This window comes from Prosopis cineraria, unplaced genomic scaffold, assembly GCF_029017545.1.
Source record: "Prosopis cineraria cultivar Desert tree isolate PC_DT_omini unplaced genomic scaffold, ASM2901754v1 PC7, whole genome shotgun sequence".
Classification (NCBI taxonomy): Eukaryota; Viridiplantae; Streptophyta; class Magnoliopsida; order Fabales; family Fabaceae; genus Prosopis; species Prosopis cineraria.
In genome coordinates, this window is record NW_026555338.1 from 30,047,287 (window position 1) to 30,060,573 (window position 13,287).

The 13,287-nt window shown below is 31.0% G+C and overlaps 1 protein-coding gene, 1 long non-coding RNA gene and 1 pseudogene across 2 annotated transcripts; 2 read left to right on the forward strand and 1 right to left on the reverse strand.

The window, feature by feature from the left end:
- Nucleotides 1-6,566: 6,566 nt before the first annotated feature.
- On the forward strand, nucleotides 6,567-7,634 carry LOC129314801 (18.1 kDa class I heat shock protein-like). Its single transcript, XM_054958232.1, has one exon. The coding sequence runs from the start codon at nucleotides 6,860-6,862 to the stop codon at nucleotides 7,355-7,357; it is 498 nt and encodes a 165-aa protein (XP_054814207.1). The 5' UTR covers nucleotides 6,567-6,859; the 3' UTR covers nucleotides 7,358-7,634.
- A 733-nt stretch (nucleotides 7,635-8,367) lies between these two features.
- Nucleotides 8,368-10,130, forward strand: LOC129314957 (peroxidase 7-like; annotated as a pseudogene).
- Nucleotides 10,131-10,680: 550 nt separating this feature from the next.
- LOC129316187 (uncharacterized) lies at nucleotides 10,681-11,586 on the reverse strand. The gene is made up of 2 exons (XR_008594700.1): nucleotides 11,189-11,586; nucleotides 10,681-11,011 (listed from the first exon to the last, which is right to left on the reverse strand). It is a non-coding gene; the product is annotated as an uncharacterized LOC129316187 (long non-coding RNA).
- Nucleotides 11,587-13,287: the final 1,701 nt, after the last annotated feature.

Sequence of the window (13,287 nt, forward strand, 5' to 3'; positions counted from 1 at the left end):
ATATACTTATTTAGTATGATTGCATATCTCACGACTAGAATTTAAAATCTTAAAACAAGCTGATTCAATTTTTTTAATTAATTGAACTAAGTGTCCCTTGGTTAATCGATCCAGCTACTAACAAATGATTGTGATTTGTTCATTATTTATCGGTTTTGTAGTATACATATACATATGCATGTATATGTAAGGATGGATTTTCCACAGGGTTTACCCCAGTCCTTGACAATGTTAGTGTCTGGCTAATGTTGATGCTTTTTCCCCCACGAACGAGACATCCCATGTGGTTATGATACATGAATGACCTTTTATTTTCCAATAACTGGTTACTAATGATGAGCGTCAAGATAGATTTGTAAGTGACAGATTTAACATTTTAGAATGTGGTGGGTCAAAATTGGCTTGTTTTGATCCTTCAATTATCTGTCTTTCTTTTTTCTTTTTGGGATAAATGGCACATGATTCTCATTTCTCCGAGCCTTCCCATTTGAATCATTTTGTCTCGAAACTTTGATTCCTCAAATTTGTGTAAGGGGTTTATTATTAATCTTGTAAATTAAACCACATGATGGATATCTCTTAGAGGCTTCCCTATTTTAATAATTTTTGGTAAATTTGGTACATGTTAAGGTAAAATACGGTATACAACCATGTGAATTAGTTTATTTTAGAACAAAAAAATAGTTCTAAGTTTTAATCAACAATTGTGTTTTCCCTAAGTTTTAAAAATGAGTGTTTATTTTAAATAAAAAAAGAGTGTTTATGTTTTTAAATGACAAATTTAGGTAGTCTTCATAACTAACGCACAATGGAGGAAAATAATCTATAAACTCAAGCATTCAAATTTTGAGTTAATACGTAGTGTTATTTTGTTACTTTATTCTATTTCTTTTTTCTCCTCGCTTTCACGCAACTGCTCATTTTTTTTCTAATAAGTAGTTTTAAAACCAAATTATATATGAGACTTAAAAGCTTATTGTAATAGACTAATAGGGACTTGTATACTTCACACATTTAAAAATCAAAAACTAGGTTGCCCTCACACTTAAGTAAAATATTGTTTGATTGTTCAAGTCTTTCATAATTTTTTAAGTGGCTCTTCATTCTTAATAATTTATAGGATATGAATTTCATCCTTAAGTCCTTATAAAGTCGAACAATTTTCATCGGTCATTTTTTTATTTTTTGTCTCCCTTTTTTGGTTGCCTGAAATTGACTGCAAAATTAATGCACCTACCTCATTCAATATTTTTCCTTTCAAATTCAGTCAATATAGTTAGAATCTCAATCTACACTCAATTATATACATGGACCAAGCTGAACGCCATGTGTCAGTGATAACATTAATGAAGCTATTATCTTTGTTTAATAATATTTATGAAAATGATGTATTTTTTATTAAATTAATCCGGCAGTACATTTTATTATACATTTCATCAAAATAAAGAATAAAAAATATTGAAAAAAAATTAGAGTTGTTTTTTACACTTTAAATTGACCATCCTTAATTTTTTTTAAAAAAAAAAAAACTAATGAGATCCTAAAGAATGTAAACAAAATTGAGCCAAGAAATGTCCCCACAAAAGGCTGTATGATAGGGGAGGAGTGAACTATGAACATTGTCTAAAGTTAAAATCTCTATTATATGAACAAAAGGGGGAAAAACAAATGCAGGCTACACATATGGAGATGGGGCTAGAGTTATTGGAGATTGTGTTGTAAAGAAGGAATATATGGCTGTCTTACACAAAACAAAAAGGATATTTGTTGCTTTGATAATTTCATTTTCATTGCCGTTTGTTCATGGTCCAAGAAAAAAAAAAACCCCAAAAAAAAATCAAGTACAAGTACAGTTCCCTCATTATTTTGCACCCTGCTTTTGTACGTACGAGCTTTTTTCACTCATCTCTTTCTTTTACATTGGAGAGGTAGCTAAGGGAGTTCAGTCTAAACCCTCCCGACTGATCTGATATCGTCTTAATTATATTAAGACGGGTCTTATTTTAATCTGAAAATAATCAGGACGAGACTTTACGGGACGAGATAAGAAAGGGGTTCAAGACGGGACGGGACACGGAATTACCATCAAAACATCCCGTCCCGTCTCGAATATTATATATATTATTTTTTATTTTAAATATATTAATTATATTAATATAATTTATACTTATATTAATTACATCAATTATAATTTTAATACTTGCAATTCTTATTTAAAACTAAAGTTTTTTTATATTGATAATTTTAGTGGCATAGAGTAAACATGATGATATCTTTTTTATAATATATTAATTATATTAATATAATTTATTTTTATATTTATCTATTTAATAACTTTTATTTATAATATATTTCTTGCTTATTTTTAGAAGAGTAATTAGCTTAGTACATCTTCATTAAAGTAAAAGAACAATAATTTGATGTTGTGTTTGACTTGCCTGTTGTTGCTAATCTTATAGCATAAAGATCACTTATATTTGTTATTATAATATGTAGTTGTGATTAATATAATTCAATAACTAATTTTAAATTATTGTTATTTATGTGCTTGTGTTGTTTTGATTTTAAACTTAATAAATTATATGATTTAAAATTTTAATGAACGTTATTACCCAGATTTTTTTTGATATTATTCCATTTATCGGGACGACGGGACGTCTCGATCTTATCCCGATCTCATCCCGACTCTTAACGAGAGGGGACGACTTTTGAGACGGGATGATTTTTGAAACAGGACGGGACACATGACTAAAATTCAATCTCGATCTTTTTTTAGGATGAGACACGGGATAAGGGTGTCCCAATCCTATCTCGTCCCGTGAACACTGTACCCACGAACACTGTCGTTTTGATTTTTTTTTTGGCATAAAGGTAACAGCATTAGAGAGAAACAAACAAAGCAAAATAGTTAAGAGAAAAAGACAATGGCGGAGTAAAATTTTCAGAAAAATAAAGTATAAATATCAGTTTAAATAATTATAAATTAAGAGTGTAAATTATAACTAAAATATTTAAATTTTTAAATATAACTGTTACTTTATAATTGGGAGACTCATATGCAATTGTTTAAATTAATTTTTTTAAAAAAATTATTAAGATCCAACTATTATTAATTCTAACTTTTTAAGGTTTTACTCACATTCTATCAATAACTAAATCTTGAAAAGCATTTCCTAAATTATAGCGCATTAGATCGATGCAAATTTTGAGGTGGATCTGGGGATATCGTCTTCATATTCGTATCATGAACATGTTGAATGAGCAAACAGTTTGGCCAAAGAGAGAGAGCGAGAGCAAACAGTGGTTTTGATTTATTAATCATTGCACGTATTATCACCTGGTGTCAATTATTGTTTGGGGTTTGTACTATTTTTTCTTCTGAGGTTCTCTCTTTTTAAGCAGCCCATGGCTTGCACATGTTTTTGTTGGGCTTCATAATTTCCATGTTTCTTCTTGCATTGCCACTTTCCAATCCATGCGTGCGTATTAAAGGGGGAACACTAACATTGATGTCGTTTTGACGTAGTTATATTGAATTGGTCCGGTTATTAAGCCAGTCCAAATATTAGTTTAAAAGTTAATGGTCAAATCTATACCAAACCAGTCAAAATCAAAATCTTGAACTGACGATTTATTCATTTAATCAAGTGAGTTACTATATTTCCATCCTATGGCTATATTTTTAGAAAGAAAAATGCCGACAAATCAGGGTAAAAAATAGATTACTGTTAGTAGGACTATGCAAAAATCCTCTAGTCCAATGTAGTCTAGTCAAACTCAAGGCAAATCCATTCATGTTTGGTTCAGACAAAAATTGGTCTTTTAAAACTAAAAAGATTAAATTCTTTACTCAAGTTAGACTAGATAAGAGATCGAGTATTTGAACCACTTGATCCAGTTTGGTATTATAAATTTATTCAATATAATTATAATTAATTTATTAATTATTGTTAGAATAAGTTAATTTAAAATAATAATTAGTATTTTTGTTGTTTTATACTTGTGAAGTCATGAATAATGATCAAAATTCTAGCATTGACCAACATTAATCTTTTCCTTTTATTGGTAAAATTTGTTGTTAATTTGGTGTAATGGACTTCAGATATGTTGAAGGTTATTTAATGTTGTTGAAATTTGTTTAATTTGAATAATTTGTGTTGTAATTGAAATACTTTTTGCTGTTGTTGGAAATTATTGTGAATTTATAATTGTCATTGTTGTAATAAATTTTATATGACTATAAGTAATTTTATTATGTTAAAATAAATTACTACATCTTATAGATGAAAAGGAAAAAAAGTGAGATATTGGACAAGATTGGGATTAGTCTCCTAGTCTTACTGGACCAATCCACTTTTCTTTAGCTTCAGGTTATACTAGGACCAGATTACGGGTTACTTAACTTAATCCTTTTCATGAAAAGGGTTAGAATTCGAGTTAGATCGAAGTCTTGTTGAGTTAGTTTTTTGTGTAGCCCTAACTGATAAGTCCCATTAATAGTAAAACATCGAATTCGAGACCTCTCAGCAGCCACTTTTGTTAGTGTCTCTCAATGGCCAAATTTAGTCCATTCAAATTATCAAAATTTCATCCATATTCAGATCAAATAGCTTAAAAAATATATGTGGATAATTTATTTTTAAATAATTAAAAATACATTTTAAAAGATTATGTAAGGTTGATAATTTGATAGGGCTAAGCTAGATTTTGATTAAACAGGTATAAACTATTTAAATAAGTATGTCTCATTATAAATTTAAGCCTGACCTTTTTGTTAAATAGACTTGGCTAAAATTTAAACAGGAGAAGTGGTATGTTTTTACAGGTCGGCTAGGCTTATTTAACAAAAAAAGCTCATAATATTAAAATAAAAAAATGGGCTTGCAAAGTCATGCAATTTGATATGTTTAAATTTTAACTTTACCTATTTAACTCAAAAACCAAGCTTGAATTTATAATTAAGCATATTTATTTAAATAAGCTATGCCCATTCGGTCAAAATTTAGCTTAGACCTGACCTGTTTTCAGTTCACATGATCTTTCAAATTATATTTTTCATTATTTAAAAATAAATCATTGACATATATTTTTAAAAGCCATTTAATAATAGACCAGGTTTGGCCACTGAGAGACACTATGGAAAGTGATTGCCGAGAGCATCTAGGTCCGCAAAACATCATGTATTGAAAAGGAAAAATGGCCTGATAGAATCAACAAGTGCATAAATAAGCTAACAAAAAGTTGTGTTAACTTAACTGATAGTTTTAAATTCTAGTTTCTAAGTATATAATTGTGTTAAAACCTCGATTGAGCTTTATTGTATTGTCCTCATAGTCTTCTCTAATTAATTTAACTTGATTTATGATCCATTTAGAATTTTACTTTTTACATTCAAAAAATAAAATTTCACTTTTAAAATGTCGAAAGTTGTTTTAGTAAAATATTTTTTAAAAAATACATCTAAATAGTGCTTGAATGTAAATTTAAAAAATGTAACTATTTAACGTTTTTGTAATGTGCTTTGAAAATGTGATCCCTTCGATTTTTGATTTGACCATGTTATTTCAAAATTTTTAATAACCTTTTTACTTTTAACCTTTCTTTATATTCTTGTCACAAACAAAAATTCTTTATGTTTTCTACCAGTGAGATTATTTTTTACAATTATTTTTATTTTACTATTAATATTTTAAGTGTGACTTTTAATAAAAAAATAAATATAGTTCACGATTCAATTAGAAACCAAATTATTCATTATAAATTGAACATCTAGTTATGTTAATTTTTAATATTAATGCGTGTTGAAGCATTTATTACACAATTTTTTTCAACATATTCTTCTTCAACGTATCAAATTTTATGTCATTAAAAATTTTTTATTTCAAACTCCTCTTTAACTTTTTCTATATTTTTCATCAGCATAAATTTGAATTCAATAAATGACCTAAATTTATTAACTTAATAAATGTCTTAATTATACTCATTAAACTTTATTAATACTAACAAATTATAAATATATTTTTTAAACAAAATTTCAAAACAATCCTCATGAGCAACACTCCTCACAAAAATTGTCACATACAAAAAATTAATATTTGATGCTTTTTGAATATCATATAATAAAATTTGTTGACATCGTTCAATTATATCATACACAAATTAACAAATTAATTGATATTAATTTTTTTAATAGAATACTTATTTATAATTTTATAAAACTTTTTTGTAATTTTTATGTCAATTTTTACAATTTTTTAACCAATTAATTGTTAAAGTCAACATTTTTAATGATAAAATATTCAATATATTATTTTTAAATATTAAAAAAATAAAATTACAATATATGTAAATTTTAAATACCAAATGCTTTTGAATTAATAGTTAAAAAATAAAAATATTTTTTAACTTATTATCTTTAATAAAAGGGAAAAAACTTAAAACTATTTTAATAATCAGCAGACATGTTAAATCCCATAAAACTTGTATGAACAGGAGCTTTTATTCTATAAATATTTAATTTAATATCCAACATTTTGTTAAGCTTCCCACTCAGCAACTCCTAGAAACTTCTCAAATGTTTTCATTTCGACTCCCACGCTTTTTTCACAAGACTTGATTGAAGCACAGTGGAAAAGGATCAGAGACGCGGGAATAAACATTTTCTCGAGAAAATCAGAAGATTCCTGTCAATCCCAGAACTTTCAAGAAGGCGCTATTTCATATCACTTGCATTTACATCTGCTTGATATAAACTCACAAACTCACATGTTTGATCACCCAGGAAACCAACAAAAAGAAACAAGGAAGATAGTTAATCTGCTTACATCAGAAGCGTAAACACAGGCCATCCAAAAGAAGAATGTCTCTGTTCCAAACCCTGTTGAACCGGAGTGAACTGTTCGGGCCTTTTCGATTTCTCATCAATGAAAATTCAGACACCGAGATGGATTGGAGGGAGACCCGTGAAGCCCACATCTTCGAAATCGATCTCCCGGGGCTTACCAGAGAGGACGTGAAGCTCGAAGTTCATGAAAATAGTGTCCTCTGTATCAGCGCAGAGAGAAAAGTGAAAGAAGAAGAAGACAATGATGAGACTAAAGAGGAGAAGAAGAGCCTCAGATGGCACTGCAAGGAGAGACAAACCATGGGAACCATCTCGAGGAAATTCAGGTTACCTGAGAATGCGAAGGTTGAAGAGATTAAGGCCACAATGAGTGATGGAGTGTTGAAAATTACAGTGCCTAAGGATGAGACCAAGAAGAAGCACAAGCAGCAAAAGAAGGAGATTGATATTTCCGGAGACGATGATGGGGCTGCACGTAAAGGGATTGGTCGCTTTGTTTGTTGCAAGGCTTAGATGCGACTTATCCAGAAGATTTCAATTTGATGAAGGGTTTGATTTTTTTTTTTTTTGTCTTGGTGTGAATATGTGTTTATAATTGGTCTGTGAATATGCAAGGTCCATTTGTTAAATCTTCTGCCCTTTGTTCTCTTGGATAGTAATTTTGGGATTGAAAAGGTTTGCAGCTTTTCTTCTTGTTATTGTTGCTGTTGTTCATGTGTGTGTGTGTGTGCGCGCATGTAAATTGAAGTTGGTGCTGAAAGCAAGAAACTTGGAATTTTTCTGGTTTTAATGGTCTGATATAATATAATAGGGAATCTTGATTTAGTTGAATTATGATTTATAATAGATTTTGTTTGATATGATTATTTGATTAGGAGGTATTTAAGTATTGTTAAATTCAATTAGAGATAACTTTTTTAATGCTCGAGATTGATCACAGTTCTTCCTTCCTAGGAAATGTATTTTGTATTAAAAAAATATGAATCATATTCAAGCCGAGAGAGAAATATATAAAACTTATTGTGAAGAATCACCAAAAAATTTTTAATGAAAAATTAGTTTTTTTTTTTATTAGCAGGGTTTGAATATTATTCGCTACGCACTTCATCTTTACCATTCCACTTAATTTTAAGTGCCAGTAGTTTTTTTCCCCTGTGATACATCAGAGGAATGTTACCGCAACCATTTTAAAAAAATTGTAAAACTTGTGGTTGACTTCAATTATTGCTAGCCGTCTAAAGGTGCCTCAACAGGGAAGCCTTAAGCCTCCCCCTTAAACTCTGAAAAAATTTTCTTATAAGCTTCATCCTCTCTTGGGGATTGAATTAAGCATACGCTTCTTCCCAGTTCTTGAAATGGTCAAATCCACGTGTTGGCATGTCAACAATTTATGGTAAAGAGAGTGGCCACCACGTTTGGTTTGGTTTAGCTCTGAGGATTTAAATACATGACATTTGCCAGAACGTAGCAGCACGATATCTGTCAGCGCTAGCTAGCGTAGCAGCTGCCCTGTTTCTCAAAACATGAATCTCCACCATGTTCCTCTGTTTTTGCTTCTGGTCATCATCACTACATGTTGTTTAGAAGCAGAGGCAAATGTGGGGAAGAAATCAGTGAAGACCGTACCATCTCAAGCATTGCTTTCAACTGGTCACTATCATACAACATGCTCTATGCTGAAGCCATTATCAACCAGAAGGTCACGGCTTGGGTTAAAAAGGACCCCACCTTGCTCCTTCCCTCATTCGCCTTCATTTCCATGACTGTGCTGTTAGAGTAATCACAACTCTCTCTCTCTCTATGTTTCCTTTGTTTCTTTGCTAAACTCTTACTCAAAATTACCAAAAGGGTGGCTTAATTTGGCTAAAAGAGACAACAAGGATGACAAGAAATCCAAGGAAGAGGAAATTTCAGCTTTAACTCTATGGACTGTTTATTTTTGTGATAAAATGCTACTTTCTATTTTTTTTAACTAACTCTAATTTAATCAGTGGGCAAATAGAATTGAAGGAAAAAAAGTTTCCTTGTGATTGGAGCAGATAGTCTTTTTGTTTATTTAGTTTAGTTGTTATTTAGACTTCTAGTACCCGAAAAAAAAAAAGAAGAAGAAAAAAGTTCAGATAGACTAATCATGATTAAACTTTCAGGATGAACATACCTTTTAGTTTATTTATCTCGGCCAATTTTATATATTTCTTGACTATTCACCTCTAGCTTGTGCATTGGTCATCACATGATTATTTTCGCATCTTATATTCTGTCTGAGAATCTCTCATTGGCAGAGAGCCAACCGGAAAAAAAAAAAAATTGTCAAGAGCATTAATTCATTTCTGGTTATTGAAGTACATTTGACATGGAAAAAAAAAAAAATTCCAGGGATGCGATGCCTCGATTCTGCTAAACCATTCAAACAGTGAGAGGGCAGCTTATGAGAGCAGAACCCTGAGAGGATTCCAAGTGATAGATGACATAAAAGCAGAAATAGAGAAAATATGCCCTAAAAATGTGTCTTGTGCAGACATTCTCGCTGCTGCTGCAAGAGATGCCACCATTGTTGCAGGAGGGCCATTTTGGGAAGTCCTATTTGGCCGTAAAGACGGCAGAATCTCCATAGCCAGAGAAGCTAGCTTGGTCCCTCAATGCCGTAAAAACATCACAGCCCTTCTCCACTTCTTCCAAGATCTAGGCCTTGACATACTTGACTTGGTTTCTCTCTCTGGTTCACACACCATAGGGAGAAGCACTTTGTCTCCTTCATGGATAGGGTTTATAATTTCATTGGCACTGGAAACCCAGACCCATCACTTAACATATATTACCTGAACATGCTCAAGAGAAGATGCAGAAGAGAAATGGATTTGGTTCACTTGATGTGATAAGTCCAAGGACCTTTTACAATGTTTATTATACAAATCTTGTGAGGAAGGTGGGTTTGCTGTCTACAGATCAGTTATTGTATTCAGATTCAAAGACTGGTCCTTTTGTGCATGCATTTGCAACTCAGCCTTTCCTTTTCAGTAGCCAGTTTGCGGCATCAATGGTGAAGCTTGGGAATGTTCATGTCTTGAGCAGGCCACATGAAGGGGAAATCAGAACCAACTGCAACTATGCCGATCCTTTTTGAAGGGGTCCACGAAGATGAATTTATATGTCTCTGATAAATTTGTCTACAGTCTAGCTATGAGTTTATGAGTTGCTGAATTCATCCTGATAAACTTTATTTATTTATTTTTTAAACATTTGGGACGTCACTTGCAGTTATTTTTATTTTTTTTTATTGAATTTGTACTGGAAACTTCACATAGTTTCGGTAATAATGAAATGAGTTGTCGTGTATGATGTTTGTTTCCATTTCTTGAAAATTTTGACGTGAGTGAACTGTGATTATAATAAAGTGAAATAGTCAAACCACGCCTGATTCAGGGATGATGAAATTCTTGGACCCAAATTTGCATCTATTGGTGATTTGATTCTTAAATTTAATCTGTTTTTCAGGTCCTTAAATTTCATAACCATATACAATTAATTCTAATGATCTGAAGAGAAAATAATATTTAAATCTTGCTACTTACGTGAGAATTGTTAATGGGCAATTTATAAATATTTTTATAAATATTTTTTAAAGCAAAAAACATGTATGGGCTCTGGTCTAAAAACATGTATTGGCACTGGTCAATTCCCAAACTCAACTCACTTAAAAAAGAGAAAATTATACTATTTAAGATTAATTATACATGATTATGATGAAACTTTAAGAATTTGATAGATAAATTTTTAATTTGAGACTAAATTCAATAAAAGATTATACAATTCATTATTTGTATGCAACTGAACGATTATACAAAGATCTTAATGTCTCCAGTCTATACTATCTTCTGGAAAGTTAAAAAAAAAAAAAAAAAAAAGGTTGGGGAGAATGACTTAAACGCGCGCACAATTATACTGACTCAAAAGTTTTATCGACTGGTGAAATTATTTTGCAGCCCCAAGGTGTTGAGATGTAGATATATTTCCAAATAAAATGACCCATTTGTCCTTACACCATCCTCACTGAATCTGTCATCTGCTTCCTCCTCTAGCCACTCTTTTTCCTCGCTTTCAACTCGCCCAGAGATGTTCATGCCGCCGCAGCTGAGGCCGCTGCCACGGAGATATTCAGTCCTTCGACTGAATGCCCAAACTAGGTATCAATGTGGAGGCACATTTACTTACAAACACTCATCCATCAAATAATTTTATCTCCCACAAGCCAAACAAAAAGATTAATTTAATCCCTCTTGTTCCCAGTTTACAAACTTAAGTCTAATCTACACAAGATCAAACAGGCAATTTAGGAACACCTACCCTACCATTTCACCAAGAACCGTAATCATTCTTCTTCTCCAATCTCCTCGCCGTCGATTCCGTCTTGGACGTCCCCTTCATAGCCGCCTCCCAAATCACAGATTCATCTCCTTCATCCCAAGGGGCCGCCTGGGCCGTACCACTCACGCACAACGGTGACGACGCCGACAACGAGGCCGGCCTTGGACCGGAGTGATAAAGTAAGCAGACGTCGTGAGGGGTCAGGGGCTTGCTTATTCGTGACGCCGTCCCATGTGGTTATTCTTCCATTAGAGGCTTTGTCTTCAACAATATCAGAGAGAAGGCGTGCGATGTGGCGAAGGAAGATGAAGATGTCGGCAGATTCAGGGAGAACCAGAGAAGGGCAGATGTGTCATTTTATTTTTTATTTTGGGAAAATTATTCGCACCTACATCAATAATTTAACCGTTGGTGGGATTTCAAAGTAATTACAATTGTTATGAGGGACTTTGGAGTAATTCTCCCTATTTTTTGCTTCTTTTTTTGGTTTTAAGTCTTATGTGGATTCACCTCAACCACGCAATTAGTTTGACTTAAATTGCTTTATCTCGCCTCTAATGATTTGATATAAGTGCGCCCACCCCCCCCCCCTTTTTGTCTACATAATTGTAGATCCAAGTAAATATGAAAAAATAACTTGATGTAAAACTAAACTAGTGCCCTTGATTCTTTCTTCCAGAATATACTAGCATCTACATATATTTTTTAGTTTATATATTTTTTAGGAGAAACCAGGACTCAAGACTTGACATATAATGGTAAATTACTCAACATGTTTCTTATACTGAATTCTCCCTCTCCTCCCTATTATTTACAACGCCTATTATAAGGAATTTTTGTTATCCTTAAAATAAAGCACTTAATGAGATTTTACTTAATTTTTTTAATATTACTCTCATTAAACTCATTAATTATGAAAGATAATATAATATAAATTTACTTTTTTATTTAAATAATGAGTTAAGTTAGAAGTTTATTCTATTTTTTTTTGATAAAGTTAATAATTTAATCACACTTTTTTTAGTAAGATAGTCAAGGGTGCTTTATAAAAAAAAAATAAATAGAGGGAGTGTAGTCTTGGATTAATTCAAAGTACCTACTTGCATCCTATTTTATTTGTTTACTTTCTTTCTTTCTTTCTTTCTTTGTTTTTTTTTTTTGCATAAAACATCCATCATTTTAAGCCTGCTTCGCATCAAGTTAAGGAGGTTTTAATGGGTTGATAATCCGGACAAATTAAAAGAAAAATAACAATTAAAGATTTCATAAGAATATTATTTTTAATTATAAACATTAAATTATTGAAATCTTAATAATAAATTATGGCCCTTACTTATAATAAAGTATTTGTTTATTGATTAGTTTGAGACTCACAATTGATTTTTGTAAATTTTTAAATACTATAAAAATTTTTAAAAATTTTTTATTAATTTTTCAAACAATTTATCTATATATTAACAGTAAAAAAATTACAAATAATTGACTTAAAATTCACCATTATTTATCATAAATTTTCAACTAAAGTGTATTTTATTGATTTTTTAAGTGATTTATTTGCATAGTAACAATCAAAAATTGATATTTACAATTAACTTTTATAAATTTTCAACTGATGTTATAAATAATCTTAAATATATTTTGTTAATTTTTTAATTAATTATTCACATTTTTTAATTACATGTATAAACTATGATCTATTATTAAGAATTCAATAATTAAGAGTTTGTAATTATAATTAAAGGTTTTATAGGGTTCCCAGTTGTCATTGTCCCTAACCCAAATTGAGTTGAGATGGGATTATTTTGAGTGAAAGTTCTACTATCAAATGATTAGATAATTTCTCTCCTAAAAAGTTTAAATCTTAGTTCGTTGTGAAATTTTTTTTTCGTTAATCCAATTCCATTGATAACGCATCCCATTTTTAAAGCTCCAACTTCATGCCCACGTGTATGAGTAAGGGCACTTAACAGTTCAATATGTTAAATACTACATACATACAAATATAAAAATGATTGATCCGGACCAGCGTTTAAAAGGGCCCGTAAAGATTGGTGCATAGACAAGCAATAAAAAAAAAA